This window comes from Convolutriloba macropyga, chromosome 13 (genome assembly GCF_964194025.1).
Source record: "Convolutriloba macropyga chromosome 13, txConMacr16.3, whole genome shotgun sequence".
Taxonomy (NCBI): domain Eukaryota; kingdom Metazoa; phylum Xenacoelomorpha; order Acoela; family Convolutidae; genus Convolutriloba; species Convolutriloba macropyga.
Window position 1 is genome coordinate 18,062,985 of NC_134480.1, and position 22,173 is coordinate 18,085,157.

At 36.4% G+C, this 22,173-nt stretch overlaps 1 protein-coding gene across 2 annotated transcripts in view; it reads right to left on the reverse strand.

Annotated features, from left to right (window-relative positions):
* Window positions 1-17,714, reverse strand: part of LOC142351801 (uncharacterized) — an 87,101-nt gene extending 69,387 nt beyond the window's left edge. The window contains exons 1-6 of one of the 2 annotated variants that reach the window (XM_075403985.1): window positions 16,273-17,714; window positions 8,186-8,460; window positions 7,147-7,534; window positions 6,486-6,802; window positions 4,403-4,704; window positions 1,058-1,241 (exon numbers count right to left, since the gene is read on the reverse strand). In XM_075403985.1, the coding sequence (XP_075260100.1) occupies window positions 1,058-1,241; window positions 4,403-4,704; window positions 6,486-6,802; window positions 7,147-7,534; window positions 8,186-8,449 (1,455 nt within the window). In that variant the 5' untranslated portion in view covers window positions 8,450-8,460; window positions 16,273-17,714. Of the gene's footprint in view, window positions 1-1,057; window positions 1,242-4,402; window positions 4,705-6,485; window positions 6,803-7,146; window positions 7,535-8,185; window positions 8,481-16,272 lie in introns of both variants that reach the window. The other variant, XM_075403984.1, reaches the window with a different exon arrangement.
* Window positions 17,715-22,173: the final 4,459 nt, after the last annotated feature.

Genomic DNA, 22,173 nt, shown 5'->3' on the forward strand with positions numbered 1-22,173 from the left:
AAGTCATAAAAAGTTAACATAGTTTTCAAACTTTGGTCATTTTAAGATATAGTTTAACCTCAACTCCCCAGTTTTCTTTACGTTTTTGCAACCAGCAGTTCTTTTTTATTTACATTAAAGCTATTGCTGAGTATTTTAAGCACATTTTTCCCTTTTACTTTTTTTAAAAACCAAATATTTGGCCGCAATGACACTGAGTACAGTAAAAAAGATGCATAGCATTGAAAACAATGACAGTTTTTGCATGTACTTTTAACAAATGTTTTGCATGTAAAGACAACCGTTAGGATCACTTGACAACTTAATAATATCGAGTGGATTTTGAGGAACTTCTTCAAGTGCTTTGGTTGCTGTTCGCCTAATTTCCACAAAACAGTTCACGATTTTTCCCTCGCCTAATCGAATTTTCGCCTAATTTCTCGAAGATCTTGCTACAGGGATAAAGAGCTAAAAATGACGTCAGGCACTCATATGACGTTAGGAAGAAATCATTGAACAAAATTATCTATTCAGCTGCGTAGTCTGGAAAAAATGTAAAACGAAAATGCGCTTCACATGAAAAAAACAAAAACCAAAAATACAGCAATATAGCTGCGCTCGGCTAACAACTTCAATTCTATATACAGAGTTGTTGATACTAATCAAGACAGCACCAACTGTGTGTATTTGATACAGGACGTAGATGCGTTTATATGAAATCGTGACCTAAATTGGTTTACAATGCATTTTGCTGTCAATTTCGGTACTTTTGGTTCAGTTCATTTTAAGATAAGAACACGTTTCAAAAACAAATATCGCTTTATTTCCTTACTGATCACTCCTTCAAAAAACCCTTCAGAAATCGCCACTGAAAAATCAACCAAAATCCGTGAATAAACAAGACACAGTCTTGGGCCGCAGACCGAAAGTGGATATGCGCAGGCCAAAGAAACTAAAAAACCAGTCATAGAAGAAGCTAGGGTAGTAATTATAGCATTGCTGATATCTATCTCGATAATAATTTTAAGTCAAAGGTCCCATACTTAAATGTTAACTGTTATTGTATGTTAAAATTTACCTGGAGAGCTAGGACATCTTTGCGACTTCCCTCGAAGTTGTGACTCATGAGGTACTGTTCCTTCTTCAGTCTCGCAATCTGTCTCTCTGCGTCCTTCAACATTTTGGCCAGATCTCCCAGTGAATAACTAACATCTGCACCAACACCACCACTCGCACCACTAGACTGTTGTTGATGTTGACCCCTGAAAGAAACACAAGATTAGTGAACTGCATCCGCCTTTGTGAACAAGATTTTCTTTCCCATAATTTTGTGTGAGCAAATAACTTTATTCTTGTTGCTGATAGTTCAAATAGTTTGAAAAGAAGCAGGGCCAATTTAGGAGAGTAAAACATTTTAATTACAGTTGATCATATTCTACAAAAGAGAGACAGAGAAAGAACGTTTCACTGTCATTAAGTACTTGACGTAAAACCTGTTTATGGCACAAAAAGTTTACGTAAATTAAGAAAAACGTATACAGTTGCTATTGGTTCCCATGACCCCAGTTGGGATTGAAAGAGTCAGAGAAAAAGAAATGAAAAATATTTTATTCAACCGACTATCAAATCATTGTGATTTTGACTGAATTGGATAATTAAGCTAATTCGTGCTTCTTAATTAGACAATAGCGGGATTCGCATCAAAAACAACAAAGCATTAGATCTGGTAACAAAAACATTAGAACGAAATTAAGTACCGGGCATCTAAAACTGGTCTTTATGGGTTTCTCACATTTCTATTTTTGATTTCAAATTTCAATATTGACTCTGTTAATTACATTGAACAGAGTTAAAAAAAAACATTTTAAAGACCAGTTCAAATCAATATTGGCTCTGTTCAATGATGTATAGAACGAAATTCAGTACCGGGCATCTAAAACTAGTCTTTATGAGTTTCTCACATTTCTATTTTTGATTTCAAATTTCAATATTGACTCTGTTAATTACATTGAACAGAGTTAAAAAAAAACATTTTAAAGACCAGTTCAAATCAATATTGGCTCTGTTCAATGATGTATAGAACGAAATTCAGTACCGGGCATGTAAAACTGGTCTTTATGGGTTTCTCACATTTCTATTTCAAGTTTCAATATTGACTCTGCTCATTGCATTGCTGAGCAACTGCTGTTGAAAAGCGCTTTCAGCAGGAAGACCGAGGAGTAACGCTAGCGCAGAAAAAATTAAAAAGATTGCGGCAACATTATGTAAAGCCAAACAAATTTTGTTTCACAAAGTAAAACAAAACCTAGCACGAGAAATATCAAATACAATCTAAAGAATGAAATAACGTCATTAAAATCCCCGGCCTGGTAAGCAGACGAATTGAAAATTAAAATCCAAAAATAAAATAATTTTACAAAATCAGAGAAAAAACAAAACTAGCATTAAATCTTAGACACTTCGTTATAAGCGAGTTGAATACCAAGGTTTTCGATGAAAACAGCAACAAAGAAAAAAAAAGAAAAATGGGCCTCCAAGAAAAATCTAGCTTGACCAAAAAAAGAAGCACAGAGAGAAAAATAAGTTGTCAGAAAATTTCAAAACAGCAAAACAATGATAAAAATTAGCTGAAAATTCTTCGTTCATGTCTTCAAAAAATATTTCAATGCCATAATCTAAGCTTGAGCTTGTGCCACACTTTGAAACGAAAAAGGGGGACTGAAAGGTGAGAGTTGAGTTTGACTTGCTCTGTCCTTTCAGTAAGAAAACCGACACTAAATTTACAGAAGGTAAATCCAATCCGAGAGCTACCAGTTTGGACTTGATTAGATTGTGAAGCATTTGAGTAAACATTTCAATAAAACCAGCAGCAGTTGTTATATAATGGTCAAAATTTTTCCGACGATTTCGTAACTTATGAGATTATAACTTGAGAGACTATAAAGTATTAAGACTTATTCAAGAGACTGCCAAAAATAGCCGCGAAAGCTTCATAGACCTCTATTCTCAAAATACCAATTAATAAAATGAAATGTTAAAAAATCAGAGGAAAAAACGAGATCGTTTTCCGATGTTTCAATTTACATTTATGTTCTGTAATTCCGCCCCCAAATCTATTGCTGTTAGAGTGATATATCCTTATTAATTTTCACGCCCTAAATAAAACACCAAGATTTCAATTAGAGATAGTGAACGTGAGTCAGTGTGTGTGAGAGAGAAGGAATGTATTTTTGAGATTAAGGTGTGACCGGAAAAAATTCACACCAGAGAACAAAAAATTGACGGGAATTCAAAATGACGTCACACAGGCAGCTCGGTCAACAAACTGCATGAAAAAATGAAGTGGAGTATGTGGTGGGTTGAAACACAAAATGTTTCCCTTCAAACTGTAAACCTATCTCCATTCAGTAGTTTCGTTTAATTGGATACCTATGACACTGCTAAGGCTTTGAGAAAATTTAATTCCCCTGGCCTTACTACTTGATCCCTGTTCTCAAAACAAAAAGTCATCGAATTCACCGACAAGAAAAAGCGATTAGTGCACAGTAAGCACAAACAGGCGTAATAAAAATTCTCTGAACTTTGATTGAGAGTAATTAAACATTCTTCTGAATGGTTTTCAAAGTCAAACTCAATTTGCAGAGATTAGCTCATCAAGATTAGTTGCAAAACTCACAATATGTAGAACGAGCAACCGACAACAAAACCGGATCATACGATAAACTTCACAAAAAGAGAAGCGGTCTGTTTTGGTGAGCGGTCAAAAAACTCCAAGATCTATTCTGTTTCGTCCCGCTCACTTTGTGCTCACTAAGCTGGGGGGGGGGGCAAAACAGAATAGATCCAAACTCCAAAGAGGCCTAAAAATCTTGTCGTAATATGTGTCCTTCGAGGCAACACTCACCCTCTTCTAATGTCAGATCTTCTGTTGTGGGGGGGGGGGGGGGGAGGTGGTAGGTGTAGGGGGTATGTAGGCGTTAGAAAACAGAAGTCAACATTCTCAAACAGAAGTCAATGTTCGAAAACAAACGTCAAAAATACAAGACTTGAAAACTTCAGCTAAAAAACCTATAGAATACCAATACTCCTCTTCGAGTCGTAAAAAGACACATACGTTTACAATAATTGCTTCTCTTCGAGAGCAATTAAACGGCATCTACTTCAGCAATTTAAACTAAAACCATTCGAAAGAGACGTTAATTACTTCAGAACTTATAGGAAGGTTGAACAGGAGATCCAACCCTAATTTGCAATATAACCTTTACCTATAACCTTTCTAAACTTTACCAAGCCTCTCAATAACACAAAGTAAAATATGGTTAAAAATGATAATGCAAACATTAGTTCGAATTGCAAACTGCTGCCAGCTGATTTTAAGAGTAATTTACATGTTTAAAAAATCTTTACAAATGAGTTATCATACCGTCTGTTGAGTGTAGACTGAGATTGGAGTTGGGTACCATATAGTACTTCTCTCAGAGCCACTGAGAACTTCTTGCCAACGCCTCCCCCTCCTCCCCCAGTGCACCCTGTAGGACTTCCGGGAGAAGAACTCCTGCTCCTCTGCCTTGTTCCTTGACCTTGATGCCCGCTCCCCGATTTATTGACGTTGGAACCCTGTGGGGTGGTAGCTGTCGGCGTTGTAGCGACTGGTGACGGTTGGGGGGAGCTAGGACTCCTTTGCCATGTTTTGCTTTTTCGCCTCCGCACCAATTTCACAGGCAGCTAAACATCTTTGTATGAGCTATGATATTTACAGTCTTTAAGTAAATTGAAATGCGCCGTGGATCAATTAATTTGGTTTAAGCCCTCCCTCCGAACAACCCTCACTTCAAACTATTTTTCTTTTGTAAATCAAGAGAAGCGACCCGTTCTTCCATCTCTTTGTAATTTCATCCTTGGTAATATTTAAGAGAAAACTAAACTTAGATAGATTAAATTTGTTTATGGTCGAAGATTTTGAGTTTTACAAGACATAACAGAAACTAAATTCCCCGATTTTACATCTGTAGTCGATATCTCAGCCCAAGTGCTTCAAAGATGCATTAATGATGCAAAATATGCATTGCTGTCCTTTCCTTAAATTTACGAAGACAACAAGTGCACCTGTGCTCTGGGAGAGCCAGTTACGACCTGCCATAAAAAGTTTGGAAGAAAAAGCAAGACCATGATGTTATCTTTATCAATGAGTCCTTAGTATTAGGTTCCAAAAAGTATATCACGTGGCGACAGAGAAGTTGATTTGAGCAGCTAAAAATGTGTTAACTTCTTATCCTGCAAAAAAAAACAACAACGAACAAAGCAACTGCGGTTGAGTATATCTATAATGTAATGTGTATTTCCACACTTGCCATTTGTAGGACCTCCCGCCGTATTGAAACTTGTGCTCGGATTAATTTCTGATCCGAGCAGATATCGGCAAAACTGTGCGATTTCTCTATTTCTATATACAGAAACATCGTAAAGAAGAGACACAGCAAACTATTAAACCCAAAAGTCATTTTCATTTTTCTATTTCCATCTCATTTTGGAGTTAATTTTGCTTTATGTAGAAAACTATATCTCGAAGACTTCGACCATTTTGCTGCTTCCAGAATCAATAACAAAACCAAATCTCATGACAGAGGACTTACAAAATTGCAAAGCAAAATTATCTGAGTTTTTCGCCCAAGTTAATTCACCCCAGGCACTAATAAAATCTCACTTTTTTCCCAAGTAACTTAGATCCTTCTCACGAAAATGTCATCTCGATTTGCACACCAAGGGCCTTGTACCCAGCACCCGATCAAAAGCACTCTCTTTTCACAAATATGGTCTATGATTTATGTTCTGATATACTCTTAGTAAACTTTCATGATTTCCATTAAATGACTTTCTTTTACAATCTTTTATAAATATAGAAGCAAATGTTTGTCTATTCAGAAACAAAGACATGCCAGTAAATCTTAAGAACTTTTAAAAAGGGAAAGAATTCTGGAAAAAAAATGTTAATATATCAAAATATTAATCACAGTTTTAATATTTGTCAATTATTGTTTACTTGAGAACATCGCTGAAATCGAACCAAAAATATAGAATCCTGCATATCCGTTTAACTGTCTATGGACCTTAAACTTGAAAAAAAATTATAAAATATTAGAGGTTGTGAAAACCTATAAGCATTCGCAAATTCTTTTAAAAAATTATTTTTTACTGAAATGCTGAAATACTTGTTTGTGTAATTAATTAGAACTTGGGCTATAATAGCTTTCATGGAGAAAAGCAAGGAAAATTACCAGGAATTGATTATTATTGTTTTTTTATAAATCCGTTTCCACAAAAAATGCCAACAATAACTAATTGTGTAGCCAACCAAGAATATTTTGCTTTCGAAACATTTTGTATGACTACCTAGGGACACCTATGCACGCAAAAATATTTTTAAAATCGGTCAACTGAAGAAATCTTGCAATCAAGCAATGCTTTTCACAAAACGTTCACATAAAAATGTATATACACCATCTTACCCAGAGCGATATTTTTGATTTTGACTTCACACCAGCACCTGCTCCAGTTGGTTCTCCCACATGATAAGGATTTTCATTGCGTGGGTTCCCAACAACGGGAGGAGTTGCCTGCTTCTTCGCCTCCTCCCTCATTGGCTTCCGGGGAGGCGGTGGGGGAGGAGCTGCAGATGATGTAGCATGAGTTGAGGAGTAATGGGAAGTGTATTCCGGATGGTGATGATGACTGTGATGTCCGGTTGTACTTCGTGACAAGGATGAAGTACCTTGGGTATAATGACCACTTTGCTGGCTACTCCCGTGACCATAATGGCCAGCTCCTGCCAAACAAGAATTAATTAGTCGTCAACTACGAAACTTCAATGCTTTAAAAATCGAAGCCAAATTACATTGGTTCTAATAACGTTCTTTGAAAAGAAAACTAAAAATTATAACACGACGGTTGAATCCATGCAATTTAGAAAAATTATACAAATTTTCAAAGCATGCATTTGCTATTTATCAATAAATATATAAGTTTTAAGGATGAGGGAGACCCTTGAAAATGGATTGCTTGTGCATCCTATAGAGTCCTCCCCTTTCAACTACTTTTGTATGTGATATATTGCCTTGTGCTGATTATTGCTAAGGGGAACAATTGATTGAATTAATTATTTTTAAAAACCTGAGGAAGACTGCTTCCGTCTGTGATTGGTTCCAACACTTTCACTGTATGTCCCATACGCAGAACTGTCTCCATACTCATCGCCCTGCGCTGTTCGTGTCAAAGGATTCCTCTGACTCTGACTCCTTTTGGGAAGCGATCCAAATGTATCCCAGAGACTCCCCTGAGACCCTCCGAAACCCTGCTGGGCATTGGCGGAATCTTCACTTCCGTCCAAAAAGTCCCGCCCAGAGCTACCGTACCAGTTTGCCGACTGTGCATGTGAGAGAGTGGCTTTGCCGTGACAAGTCGAGTAATGTCTCTTGGGTAACTTTGGGGAAGCCAGTTGCATGTTGAGTTGTCGGCTCATTTTGGACACACTACGCTCGAATGCAGCCACTAACTCCGCCTGTAATCATATTTTCATAATCCTGTGATCATAGCTTCATGATAACAGAAATAACTAAGAAAACCACCAGTAACTTTATAAGATGAGCTTTCGGAAGTATTTGTTTCCGTAGATGATATATAGTTGACAATTTCACAGCATTTTAATTGTCTTTTTATTTAGTAAAGCTTTTTTAACCAGCGGCACAGGAAAAAGGGCTTCTGAAGTACCAATAACAAAATTAAGTTAAACAATTATTTAAAAGTTGTCTTTTTTCCTGTTGCATAACACCTAATAGAATAAACAGATCAAAACAACTATTCCAAATCTGTTGAGCAGGTTGAAAATGAGAAGTGTCAATTAGAATTACTCAAAACTATAAAGTGAGTTTGTAAGGCGACACATTACGCTTTTGTTGCACATTCCATCTCGAAAATGGGATATCTGTATCTTCTCCAGGTTAAATATTCCTCGTTGTTTAGATGCTCGGCAATCTTAAATGATACCAGTTTCAACATTCACTGTAGGGAAAAGCACTCCAAATAGGGATTTTCTTGCCATGCAGAAAAAACAACAATCCAAACTGGTGAACTTCATTTTGAGCTCAATCAAAATACCCGGGATGCAAAACTTCGATCCCTTTTAAAAATCAAGTTTTCAAACAAGACTCACGAAATTCTCCAACACAGCGCTATCAGGCGGCATCTGACCAGATTGTATCTGTTGCTGAGCGAGGGCGAGTGACCCATGCGGGAGTGTAGAAGACACCCCACCGCCTCCCCCACCGACTCCCACTTCATCTTCATCCTCCTCGTCTGTCTTGGATACACTGACGTCATTAGAATAGGTGACATACTTTCCACCTCCACCTCCACTGGTGTTAGTGTTAACCACACCTCCGCCAGTACTACCAACGCCATTGTTACCCACTTCCATAACTGAGGCGCCTAGGGGTAACAAAAGGTGCCTACAAAGGATACAGAATAGTAATTAATGCTCGACAAGCTAAAGTTCAAAAAAGCTATTCGCCAGTTCAACGAAGCATTTCGCCAGCTATTCACCAGTTTTGCATATATCCATTGAAAACTTCAGAGCTTCGGGGAATCGAATAACTAGATCAGATCGAATAACATAGGAGCTTTTAAAAGTTATTTATATTTTTAGGAAGAAAACAATGGGAAGAAAATTTTATAATGTGATTCTTTAAGAAATTTGTTGATGTTTATTACTTTATTTTGTTTGAATGATTTGAAGTATTTTTTGTTTCAAGTATATTTAACCGCATGGTTATAATTTTAATTTACTTGTTGCAAAAACAAATGTATACAAATGAGGTCCATACAAGTGAGGTATTAAGTTTCTTATTTCACTAGAATTGAGAAAAATTGAACTAAGCAAAACATTTGCTTGAGTAAAAAAACGCTGATAAAATTCTTCAAGAAAAAGAAATAATTTTACCAATTAAACACCTATTTTTGGCAAGAGACGGAAAATGAACTCTTAACTCAAATTCCATTCTATTTTCAAACACTAATGTCTGTCAAGGTACAGCTTCATTATTATCTAGCGTTTGTGACCTCTTTTTATCTTGAATTAGCTTTGGCATTCTCAATTCAGATTTGATAAAAGAGTGAATAAGTCATTTTATTGAGTGACTAAGTCATGTATTCTAAAAAAAAAACGTTTAAAAAATGAATAAAAATACATGAAAAAATCAGTGACAAAATAATTCACGCTGAAAAAATTCAGCAGCTGAGAGCTAGAAATCGGAGTAAAAAGTCCCACTTTGACCTCCTGGCTCTAGATCAGATTATTTTGAAAAAACACGAGGATGGCTACGAATTAAATCACCATATGACATATCCTCAGTTCTAATCCAAATAAGAGAACGAACTGATTATTTGACTCAAATTGATTATTTGACACAAAATAAGGAACAAAAAATTCGAAAAAAAAACTTTTTTCCTTCCCAAAAAGTAAAAGTGGTGTTAAAACTATCAAAATCTTTGCAAAATCACGAAATACCAAATACGCGTCCTTATAATGCATATTCCCTTACGACATGAGTAAAATAATGATTCCGATTTGATTTAGATTCAAAATGTGGAAAAAATGTGAAAATCTTGAAAAAAAAATAGGGCAACAAAAACCCGTTAGCCATTATCTACAAAATCTCAACAGAATCACGCACTCCCCAATGGAGACCTTTCATTAATAAAAGCCGGTTAGAACTGTCATTAATGAGACAAACAAAATAAACTTAGAAAAAAAAACAAATGAAGGCAAAACTCAAAAATTGATAATTAATTCATCAAAACAAATAAGTCAACGTCATATAATTCAGAATCTAACAACTAAAACACCCGATCCGACTATATTAGGCTCCATTGAAAAGCCAACGAGGACTCTCATTAACAAGTGCAAGTAACAAGAAAACAACAATTTTTGGCAAAACTCAAAAGTTTATGAGAACATTAAGCGTCAGGGTCAAAAAATTGATTAGCTGCCCGCTGACCGATTCACAAAATAGCATCTATGCAGCATTGACATACAAATGGAATTCAAATTTAGAGACAGTCATGAAAAACGCAAGAGAAGAATTACAAAAAACATAAGTCAAGTGAGGCAAGTGAAAAAGAAATTTTGTTTCAAAAAAACCGAAAATCTGTTAAAGCACTAACTTCTCTCTTCCGTTCAAACTGCTCAAATGTTCAGCTCCTTCACTTTTCACAGGTTACTAAAATCAAAACTCCAATTTGATTTCTCTTTGGCATGACAAAGTAGAAAAAATGGAAAAATCTCTAACAAAAGACCACGCTCAAATACAATCTAAATCCTTGAAATTCGAAAAACCACGATAAGACTAATAACAATCTCGCTGTAGATTGAAAACAAAACACACGCAACTGTGTCAAATATTAACCAATACAATTCTAATTGCACAAAAAATATCCAAAACTTGTCCGAAATGAGGCTAAAAGTTAACAAAATTATAGTAAAACTCCTAATACTCACAGAAAAATTATACCTCGATGACTACTCCAAAAAAATGATAACACCGTCCCATTGAAATATTCTATCTTCATGAGCTTTTTAATGATTTTATTCACAACTCTATAATAAATATATCATTCGGCAAAAATTGACTGAACCGGGGGGAAAATATCTTCTCCCCAGATTAAGTTTGGTCTGAACCAAAAATAGTTATCTACTGAGCTTACTGACAGAAAAACCATTTTGGTTCATTGTATTTCAAAAAAGACGACCAACTGCCATAATTTCAACAAATAAACGTATTTCGCCCAGTTCTCACCAGATGGGAGCCAGGTGGGATAAAATTGAAGGATTGAGTTTGGTAACTTTGGAGTGGGATGAGTGTATGTATAATGGGGCACAATGCCTAGTAGGTTTAATTGAGGCACAACTCATAATGGCTGACAACTTATAAAGCTAATCTTTCAAGACAAAGTTTTTTTGCACCTTCCATTCTTTTTGAGCACTGTTTGAAAAAAGGAAAAAAAGAGGGTACCAATCTAAAAGACACAAACCGATGTCCCAGAACAGAAGTCGAGAACAGATTAGCTCCAGTATACGAAATCAAGCAAAAGGTGCTGAAAATGAACGCGCAGAATACACCAACTGAAAAAAAAATAATGCAAAATTCAGACCCAAACAACCAAAAAACTTTTGATAAAGCAATGTTGAAACGAGCTGTTACAAAATAATTACACCAGAATAGTTTTTTTAATCTTTGCGAAACAATTGTCTAGAAAAAGGGATTAATTAGTGTTGCGCTCCATTGACCTTCAAATTGACTTCCCCTCACTAATTAAATTTACTTCCTCTTTAATTCGATTTCGTGAGTCAGAAGGTCTTTTTTGTCACTGAAACTAGTGATATGTGATTAATAAGACCTCTTCTAGCTTTGATGTAAAACGGTTTATGAAACCAACAACGTAGAAACATCCGCATAAGACTGCAAAAAATTGCCTCAGTTCCTACCAGTCAAAAATAACACCAACATTTACATTTCAAAAACTAAAAAAACATTTGTGATAATAGAATTGAAATCTATTGTAATTATAATCACAGCTGACGAATTAAACTTCCTTTTGAGATAAAGTTTTTCAAAAGTTGTATTCCACCAATCAGTATTTAAACATTATATTCGCAAACGACCTAGAGCTACCAAGCAATAAAAAATCATGTTTCGGCTTCGTTGGTCCTCTTAGCACTACTATTTGCGGTTAACTGTTTTATCTTCTATAACTCGCGGCGGATACCAATATTCTTTGAAAAAAATTTATGAGAAAACTATAGGTTAGGACTCGTAAGAAAAATTAAAAGCATCATTGAAAACCTTTTTGCAGATAAGTGTTCTCGTTATACAATTCATAGCTACAACTAGACACTTTTTAATGCAAAGCAATTGGGATTTCTCCAGAATTTAAATTCTTTATTTCTGCATTACCCAGTGAACCGATTCCCGGAAATCTTAATAAGTTTCCGGAAAGTTTCCCGGCAAGAATAAGGAAAAACAATGGAAAGACCCGGGAAACTTCAGGGCCAAGATTGAGTAAGATCCCGCAATTCCCGGCCGGGTTTTCAGGAACACATGTTTCCTGGCAGGGAAAGCAGGAAAACAGCGGGAAACTTACCAGGAAAACCAGGTTTTTTCCTGCATCTTATCAGGGTTTCAGGGAATTTCGGGTTATCAGTGGGAAGCTTACCAGGAAAACCCAGGGTTTTTCCTGCATCTTATCAGGGTTTCAGGGGGATATAAGATTCCCAACAGGAAAATCAAGGAAAACCCCCTGATCTTATCGGCGTTCTCGGGGAAAATCGGATTCCCAGCAGGAAAGCAGGGAAAAACGGATCTTATCAGGGTCTGCGGGGCAAAAAGCCAAGCAAGAAAACATGGAAAAGTTCGGATCTTAGCGGGGTTTTCAGAAGAGGAGTCTTCGCTAGAAATATTATTTGTTCCTATTCTACTGTATAGTGTAACGATTTGGCGCCACATCTCCATACCGAATCAATGTTCTTTGCACAAAACTTTTCTGCACTGAGAAAAAGGAATTATGCAATTGGGGTCCGTTTCATCCCATTTGCAACACTAAGTCAGCAACCAAAACTGCAGCAAATTTTATTAGCGCAAAATGACGCACACAAAGTCCTATGATAGTGGAGTGTCAAAAAAATTTTTTTTGTTGGAAATATTTGATGCCATGGCCGACAACCCGTCCAACCAAGCTTCATGCCAGTGCTCAAATAATGTTCACGGCAAACTTCCCAAACTTCGTAGCCTGGTGAAGGACAACGCTTCACCAATTGATAACCAAACACAACCAAACTATTGGTAACCCAAATCGCAAATATAAGTAAATTTTCGGTGCGCGCTCAGCAGTTTCTCCGACGAAAACAATCGCACGCTCTCCAAGTAAACAGAAAATAATCCACAGCAAAAAGTAACAAAGAAACGAAGCCCACCGAGGAGCGCCATTGTCGTCTTCTGAATTTCTAACTAGTCTCTACAGTGAGGGGACTCTGTCGCCCAGAAGATTGATCAAATAAAATAAACCAAAGGCTTTGAATTGGTGAAGCAAGCGTTACTTTGTTACTCTGCAATTTCCACTCTTCCACTCTTGTATGCCGTTGCAAATTAGATTACCTTGAAGTAAGTTAACTCACAAGGGGGCTCGTACTATCAATTCCAGTTATATGGATAACAAATGTAAGGAAATTTCTTGCACATCAAAGGAAAGGACAAACTTAAGGCAATTTATAATGGTAATTAAAATAATAATAAAAAGAATATCCACGGTTCACTTCCCAAATGAACTAAACCAAAACCGCTCACAGTATCCCAACTGGTCTTGCAATTACGAACTTCTAGAGTTCAGTCTCCTCTCTGCTTTTCCCACTACTTTCTAAAAGTTTAGTCCCACTAAACCAACTACTCTCTCTCTCTCTCTCGCTTGTGCAAAAATCTCCTGTGTACAAACTTCTGAAGTTCTCCCAAAATTCTCCGATGTCTACACAATATTCTCTGTGTTCCTTCAATTTATACCCAACCAATACGCTCTTATCTAAAGCAAAGAAACCTTGATCTCTTAAGTAAACATTGCAACTTACACTTGAAATTGTCACATTCTGTAGAAGGGCTTTGTTTGCTATGCAAACAAACCAATATCAATTTATGCTATGTCATTCAACTGCTACCAACCATTGTTCAATTTTCTCCTTATCTTAAGTATACGACCTTTGGACTCTTATGTAAACAATTCCACTCCGCTTTATCTCAAATATGCACTTGAAATGTCAATCAATGTTTGCTTAGTAAACATTGAACGTGGCTCTGAAATGTTCTTATTCCTCAATTTCCGCTATCAAACTAACTAGCTGCAATCCCTGTCAAACATCATGTGTTGAATAAATAACTAAACTCAACCCCAAAGCTAAGATCATTTGTAATTCTGGGTTTTCAAAAGATTTCATGCAATCCCCCAATTTAAAACTGCCAAAAAGTCTAAAATTCTTAAAAACCCACAACTTGACCTCTAGGGCTCAGTTAGGAGTCAAGTTGAGAAAAATAACTATTGTCACGGAAAGTTCTCTCATAGTTGCACCTACCTACAAAATTTCATGGCCTAACTCCCACTAGAACGCGAGCAATGACCGCGCACAATTTTCATCGACCTCCCGGATGACCCCAATTTTCCAAACTTAATAACTCGCGAAGTAGTGGTTAAAGCGTGTTCGAGTCAAAATTTCTAGTAAATATAGAGTGCGACCAACCAGCCTGCCGAGTTTCATGACCAACGGATCAGCCGTTGCAAGTCGTTCGCAATTTGAAAATTTTTAATGAGTCGTGGGCGCCGAAACCCGAAAAGTCCGAGTTCGTCAAAAGTGACCGGGGTGGGTTTATTTTGTCACTAACTGTCTCAGGTTATCATATCATTACCATTTCAAAATCATTCGCCCACTCAAAAAGGCATATTTCCGGCACTCGTGTTATCCTTAAGCAGCAACTTCCGGCCGCACGCGGAAGTTAAAAATAGCACCAATAGAAAGTCCTTGAAAAGTTATACTAACCCTCTAAAAATTATAAGGCTGCTACCAATACTCCACGAGCAATCCAAAATTTATGTCCCGCAGCACGGGCGTGCGCTAGTCCCGTGCAGGTTGGTGGGGACCTAATCTGACATTAAAGTCGAAATCCTCATACCCAAATTAGTTTATCCCTCAATTTTCAGGGCAATCTGACTTCAATTTTTCGAGAAATTGCTAATTCCGTTTCAATGTTAACTATTTTTAGTGAAAACTGCCTATTCTTATTTCAAAAAGCTAGAAAACTTTTCCCACAAGTTGCTAAACCCTTCCCATGATCATCTGATACATTACTCTAGACTTAATACCCATTGAAACCCTTAACTGGCCTTATATCATACTCAAACAGTCATTTTTCCAACCAAAATATCGAAAACCTTCAAATGACACCACTTCCGGTGTTAATAGCTCGGGGTTGGGTGGTCGGAGTGGCCCCAAAGGTATACCAGCCTGAAAGGACCATTGGGTGAAGCTGACATTAAATCTTGGTATACGTCCGCTGAATATAACTCTACATGAGGGTGCGGTTTAGATCTGCTAGGTGGTATTTTGAAAAACTGATCCATTGCTTTTTTACTTACTCTTAATGAACAAAACTTTACTTAACTAACTCAGATCGAAAAGGTGTAACCGGCCGCGCATCCCTATTACATATTGACAATCATTAGGGGAACATCCCCACAAATTTTCAGAGTCCAATGATGAATATAACTTAAGTTGATGTGTACCAATTTTTGGATGCCCATTATTTTGCAAATTGAAAATTGCACTTTTAGTTACTTCAAATTGAAAATCCAATTTTGTTCAAAGTATCTAGTTCACTTCAAATGTTCGCTCTCTATTTTTTGTTCTAAACTTATATCGCTCATTTCGACTTTGGCCTGATGCAAAAAAACTTTGCTAATGCAACTGAATATTTTGACAGCTCAATAGTATGCTTTTCTTCATTAATTTGTTTGCTTAAGATATATCACTCAACTCCTCGGTCTGGCGCCTTCGAAACAATAACACTTTGAGAAAGAACGCTTACTTCTGACACCTAATTAACTTGTCTAAGTTGACCTAAACTATCCAACTTACTCGCAGTATATTTTAATAAAAATTTCCTATGTTCTACAACTAACAAAGAACATCCAGATAAAATTGGAGTTTTCCGTTAGTACCAGTAAATTGGGTTCCACATGCAATCTGTTCAACTTGATCCAGCCTCCATCAATTTAAGCAACAATTTGCATTGCGAACTCAGCTTCACGAGCAAGCTGAATAGATTTATCGTATGACTTCATTACCGCTGCTTACAGAAAACTGGCCAACTTCAATCAGGATTTTTTCTGTGAGTAGGCGTGTCAGATTTTCGGAATTAATACCCATTTAAACTCTGATGATTATGCATCGCTTGATATAAAAATTAAAAGAAACAGTCAAGATTATGTTGACTACTACTGACTTCAAAAACGGCAGTTTACCGTGATATTGCCAACGAGTGTAGGATCAGTTCTAGTTTCGTGGCTGTGGTTAGCAAAAGCAAGCGATACTTCGTACCGTGCAATACTTGAGCGCCCATAAAATGAATAACCCTTCACTTTGTATAGCTATTGCAGATATTGAACTAAAAATCCATGATCATCTAATAAATCCAAGTTGTAACTTACCTTTCGCTGTATAATCTCTTTTCTCTTCCGACTTCCAGACAAAAGAAGCAGGTGTAAATTATGAACTCATTGTCATTGAAGTAACCAAGGAATGAACAGTCACCTCGTATGGTCACGTGACAATATTCGCAATGTTCACCTCCTTTCACCCTGTTAGCATCAGTATGTAACGTTTCAGGGATGTAATGACGTCACCATCTACCGACAAATGACCGATCGTCTCTTTAACTCCAATTGAATAATTTAACCAGTAGATAAAAGCAGAATAAATATTGTTTGTCAAAACAGGACAAGAAGCTGACCTTGAACAACTTAACTTTACAAATAAAGGTCAAGGTCGACTGATCCTGTAACTTTCCCAACTGTAACAGGGGAAAAATCCTCGAATTGAGTTTCGGTACAATTTGCTGTAATTGACCTCTGCGGCACAATTTTAGAAAGCTACGTTTTACCTCAAAGCTTCTGGAGGTTTGACTAGAAGTTTGAATAACGGCAGAGGCCAAAATCAAAAAAGCGAAAGAGAAAAAGAGTATAAAAAAAGAAGCGGCTGGCTGTGTGTGTATACACTCTTATGTGTTAGTAAATTATCACTATAGGTGTACATACAATACACACAAAGTTAAACCTCGTGATCATAGAGCGAATGGGGCTCGAACAAAGTGGCATTCGAGTAGAATTTATATTGCATAATGAAAGTAGACGTTAATTAAGTATAAAAAGCATAAAAATGGAGCAATTGAATATAAAGTAAGATTGAAGTCATTTTAGCTACTAGTATGAACAAAATACGCAACCTCACAGTACAATTTTGCGTTAAAGACTTTGAATTGATAGTTTTTCAATTTGAGTCTTCAATAAATTCAAAATTTGGATCTAAGCTAACACAACTTTTGACTCGACACCAATTATTGATCTGTGCGTTAAGTCACGGCGCAGGTTATATGGTCTCATAAACTTTATCTACTTTTCTCTCTACTTACATAATTGGCTTGGCTTTTTGATGCCAAGAGTTTTGTGATGCAAGAACAACAAGTTGCCGTTCCTCGCACGCTCTTCAGAACAGACCACGACTAAAAGTGTCGTCGGCTTTTGAACAACTTGAATCAAAGCTTTTCAAAATTGTATTGCACACATACGACGTCTCCTTAATGTCAGAATTTTGATTCGAAAATGTACATAGCATGTTATCCCAACCATGATTGAGAGTTATTAGAGCATAACGAAAATTACCTTTTTATCAACTAGACATTACTGACGTCATACAAAATTTCGAGGCACCCGAAACATTTCCAATGACAATCAATGATCGGAGAATATCTTGGTCAACGCATTCGGCATCTCTTACTTTTCATACAAGCATCATAATGACAACCATATATAAATATATTATTTTCATAGCGAATTCACTAGAGCCACCCTTGCATGAAATGTGGTAATACATATCTGCTTCTTTTATTAGTCTGGGAAACATTACACAATAAATTATTGCCGAAACCCTCCAAATTTAATCGGGACCAGAAATTTTTTTTGCTAAATAGACCTTTTTTGTCATTTTGGCCGATCAATGCCCGTCTCACAGAGATATTTTGCAATAAAAATGTCTCCAAAGATGGACACGATTGTAGACATTTTCAAAATTTAAATTCCTCAAAAAACTGAACCTCATAATTTTCAAGCAGATGTTTTAAATTCGTTCAGATATTTCATTTAACTTTTTTAATATTTTATTTATTATACATTTCTCGAGTATTCTCGACTTCTTTACTTCTTCTGAGAAATATGAAAAGCTTAGAAAGATAAGGTTTGCATTATCTCACACATTTGAAAGTTGCTCATGAACGAATAGCTGAAAAAAACCGAAACCCATCAAGCGGTCTTACCACAACCGTGAGTGCCATTAGACCTTGCATAAAAGATAAACAAGCCGGACAATAATCGCCAGTTTTTTTGAAAAAGTATAAAAATCAAAACTGTAAAAATGGATGAACAATTTATTCAGTTTCTGAGAAAAAGTGTCTTTTATACTAACTACTATATGATACATATCATAGTAAGTAAACATGAGATTAAGTGGCACCTCATTTTAAGCAGCAGACACGGGACCAAGATTACTGCGAAATCTTAAGGGATTCAAATTTTGTCTTCTACCGTGTCCGGACAAAACAGTCTCAGACAAAACGGTCCCAAATTGCAAAATATTCCCAGACAAAACAGTCCCAGACAAAATAGTCCCAGACAAAATAGTCCCAGACAAAATAGTCCCAGACAAAATAGTCCCAACTAAAATATTGAAACAGTTGTAAATATAATCTGCAAACAATTAACAAACACAATCTACAAGTTAAGCTTCTGAATGCATTGTTTTTAATTGCTATGAATTAGCACTAAACCAAAAAAAAACTTGTTTCAAATACATTATTTGGCAAAAACTATGTCTTAATCAGCTTAATATTTGTTCAAAGAAATACAATCATATGAATAACCTAAAGGGTTTCTTTGTTAATTGATGTGCATATGTTGGACTCAATATTTAGTTGGACTATTTTTTCTAGGACTGTTTTGTCTGTTTTCATAGGACTATTTTGTCTGGCACTGTTTTGACTGGGAATATTTTTCTATTTGGGACTGTTTTGTCTGGGACTGTTTTGTCTGTTCGCCGTCTTCTACAGTTCGGCCAATTTCATACATAATACAATCCATATTAAGTTCAGCAAAAACGTGCAGCAAAAGACATTCAACACGGCCTTCCCTCTTCTTTGCACAACACAAAACATAGTTATAAACGGAGCATTTAAACTAGAAGTTCAAAAATAAAATTTGAAAATTAGCTCTTGATTAAGCTAAACAACAGAGAAGAAACCAACCAACAATCCATCAAAAATTTTAACGTAGATACCAGCTGTAGAGTTCAATTTGACAGTATTTCGAACTAAGTAGTTCTAAAGTCGCAGGCCAAAAAGTGGATATGAAATCAAAGCTGCAATTTGCAACAATTTTCTGGATAAACGGCTCCCTCAATAAAATTTCAGTAACCAAAACTGACATCGACTTCACCCTAAAAATGGAGTAGAAAAGAACTAAATTGATTAAACTGCGCTCATCTAAATGAATTTAAGAACAATTCCGAGCAAAAGTTTTGGACGATGCAATTAGCTTCACAATTTACAACTTTTGCTTTTGCTTGCTGCCAAGACGGACAAATATAAGTAAACAGGAGAAATTGAATGATTTTGAGTCTTCAACCCACAGTGGGCTCACAAGCCAACGGGTCACTCAGCTTGGTCGAAGCCTGCCCCATACCAGCTGCACAAATGTTCGTAGCAAAACACTTTTGTTCCGATTCTGGGCAGTACTGAAAAGTTTATAAAGTGAAAAATTATCGGACATATCAACAACAAAACAAAGATAAATTTTTTGATATTTCTACCTCTGAACTTATTTTCAGCTAACTGACAAAAATTATTGCCAGTTATACAAGAACTTTCAGCCTTCGAATTACAGCTTTGGACTGTCAACCCAACCCCTCAAAACAAATATTTGCATAGTTCAGACAGAATCTGCCAAAGCTACGTTCTAACGTATTGCCATGTACAAGTTAAAGCACGAATTATTAGGACTCATTTACAGACCCAACTTAATGAAAATTCTCAAACCTCAATGACACCAGAAGTTGGGCAAAATAGAGGTAGGTCTCAGATGCATTCTTCTTTCAGCTCAGCGTGGTAGAAAAAAGACAGAAAGTATAGTAAGAACTGCGAGCACATCGGCTGATGGCAACAAAGTGATTGGGGCAACCTATGGAAATAAATCAAAATTGTAAAAACAAATACTCTTAGCGAAGGACAAATAAAAAGTTGAACCGAGTCAAAACCCAGTGCCAGGGAGATAAATTTGAAATAAATGCAAGACTCTTAATTCTGACGAAAAAAACTCTCGTGAGCGGTGATACTATAAAGGAACTAAAATGTCTACATCCTGAGGAGCCAGTCCATGAGCTCTCACAACAATTTTCGTTCCATACCAGTTTGAAAAAAAAACACTCGAATAATTACTCAACTTCTTTGACAAAGGAACATCAACGGGACATAGCAGCTTATATCCACAGCCATTCAGAATTGAACCAATTACCGTACCCCATAGTCCACAGCAATGAGTGAAAACCTAAATCGCCTCGTCAACATAAGAACTCGTGGAAATCTGCACATAGATATAGCTTCGTCTCTATGCTGCGCAACAGTTACTGCAATCAATAAACATAGCCGGCAGATTGCCGGAAATTAGCCGCCATTGACGCGCTTGATGCACATCGGGATTGAAACAGAAAAAAAAGAGACAAATTGACCGATTTTCCTGTTTTTCTTGTTCCGGCCCCTCTTGAGGGGTGTGATACCTGGTGGTATATTTATTCATTTTATTTAATCGTTGCAGTAAAACGTAGCAGCTTTTATACTAACTACTATATGATACATATCATAGTAAGTAAACATGAAATTAAGTGGCACCTCATTTTAAGCAGCAGACACGGGACCAAGATTACTGCGAAATCTTAAGGGATTCAAATTTTGTCTTCTACCGTGTCCGGACAAAACAGTCTCAGACAAAACGGTCCCAAATTGCAAAATATTCCCAGACAAAACAGTCCCAGACAAAATAGTCCCAGACAAAATAGTCCCAACTAAAATATTGAAACAGTTGTAAATATAATCTGCAAACAATTAACAAACACAATCTACAAGTTAAGCTTCTGAATGCATTGTTTTTAATTGCTATGAATTAGCACTAAACCAAAAAAAAACTTGTTTCAAATACATTATTTGGCAAAAACTATGTCTTAATCAGCTTAATATTTGTTCAAAGAAATACAATCATATGAATAACCTAAAGGGTTTCTTTGTTAATTGATGTGCATATGTTGGACTCAATATTTAGTTGGACTATTTTTTCTAGGACTGTTTTGTCTGTTTTCATAGGACTATTTTGTCTGGCACTGTTTTGACTGGGAATATTTTTCTATTTGGGACTGTTTTGTCTGGGACTGTTTTGTCTGTTCGCCGTCTTCTACAGTTCGGCCAATTTCATACATAATACAATCCATATTAAGTTCAGCAAAAACGTGCAGCAAAAGACATTCAACACGGCCTTCCCTCTTCTTTGCACAACACAAAACATAGTTATAAACGGAGCATTTAAACTAGAAGTTCAAAAATAAAATTTGAAAATTAGCTCTTGATTAAGCTAAACAACAGAGAAGAAACCAACCAACAATCCATCAAAAATTTTAACGTAGATACCAGCTGTAGAGTTCAATTTGACAGTATTTCGAACTAAGTAGTTCTAAAGTCGCAGGCCAAAAAGTGGATATGAAATCAAAGCTGCAATTTGCAACAATTTTCTGGATAAACGGCTCCCTCAATAAAATTTCAGTAACCAAAACTGACATCGACTTCACCCTAAAAATGGAGTAGAAAAGAACTAAATTGATTAAACTGCGCTCATCTAAATGAATTTAAGAACAATTCCGAGCAAAAGTTTTGGACGATGCAATTAGCTTCACAATTTACAACTTTTGCTTTTGCTTGCTGCCAAGACGGACAAATATAAGTAAACAGGAGAAATTGAATGATTTTGAGTCTTCAACCCACAGTGGGCTCACAAGCCAACGGGTCACTCAGCTTGGTCGAAGCCTGCCCCATACCAGCTGCACAAATGTTCGTAGCAAAACACTTTTGTTCCGATTCTGGGCAGTACTCAAAAGTTTACAAATTGAAAAATTATCGGACATATCAACAACAAACCAAAGATAAATTTTTTGATATTTCTACCTCTAAACTTATTTTCAGCTAACTGACAAAACTCATTGCCAGTTATACAAGAACTTTCAGCCTTCGAGTTACAATTTTG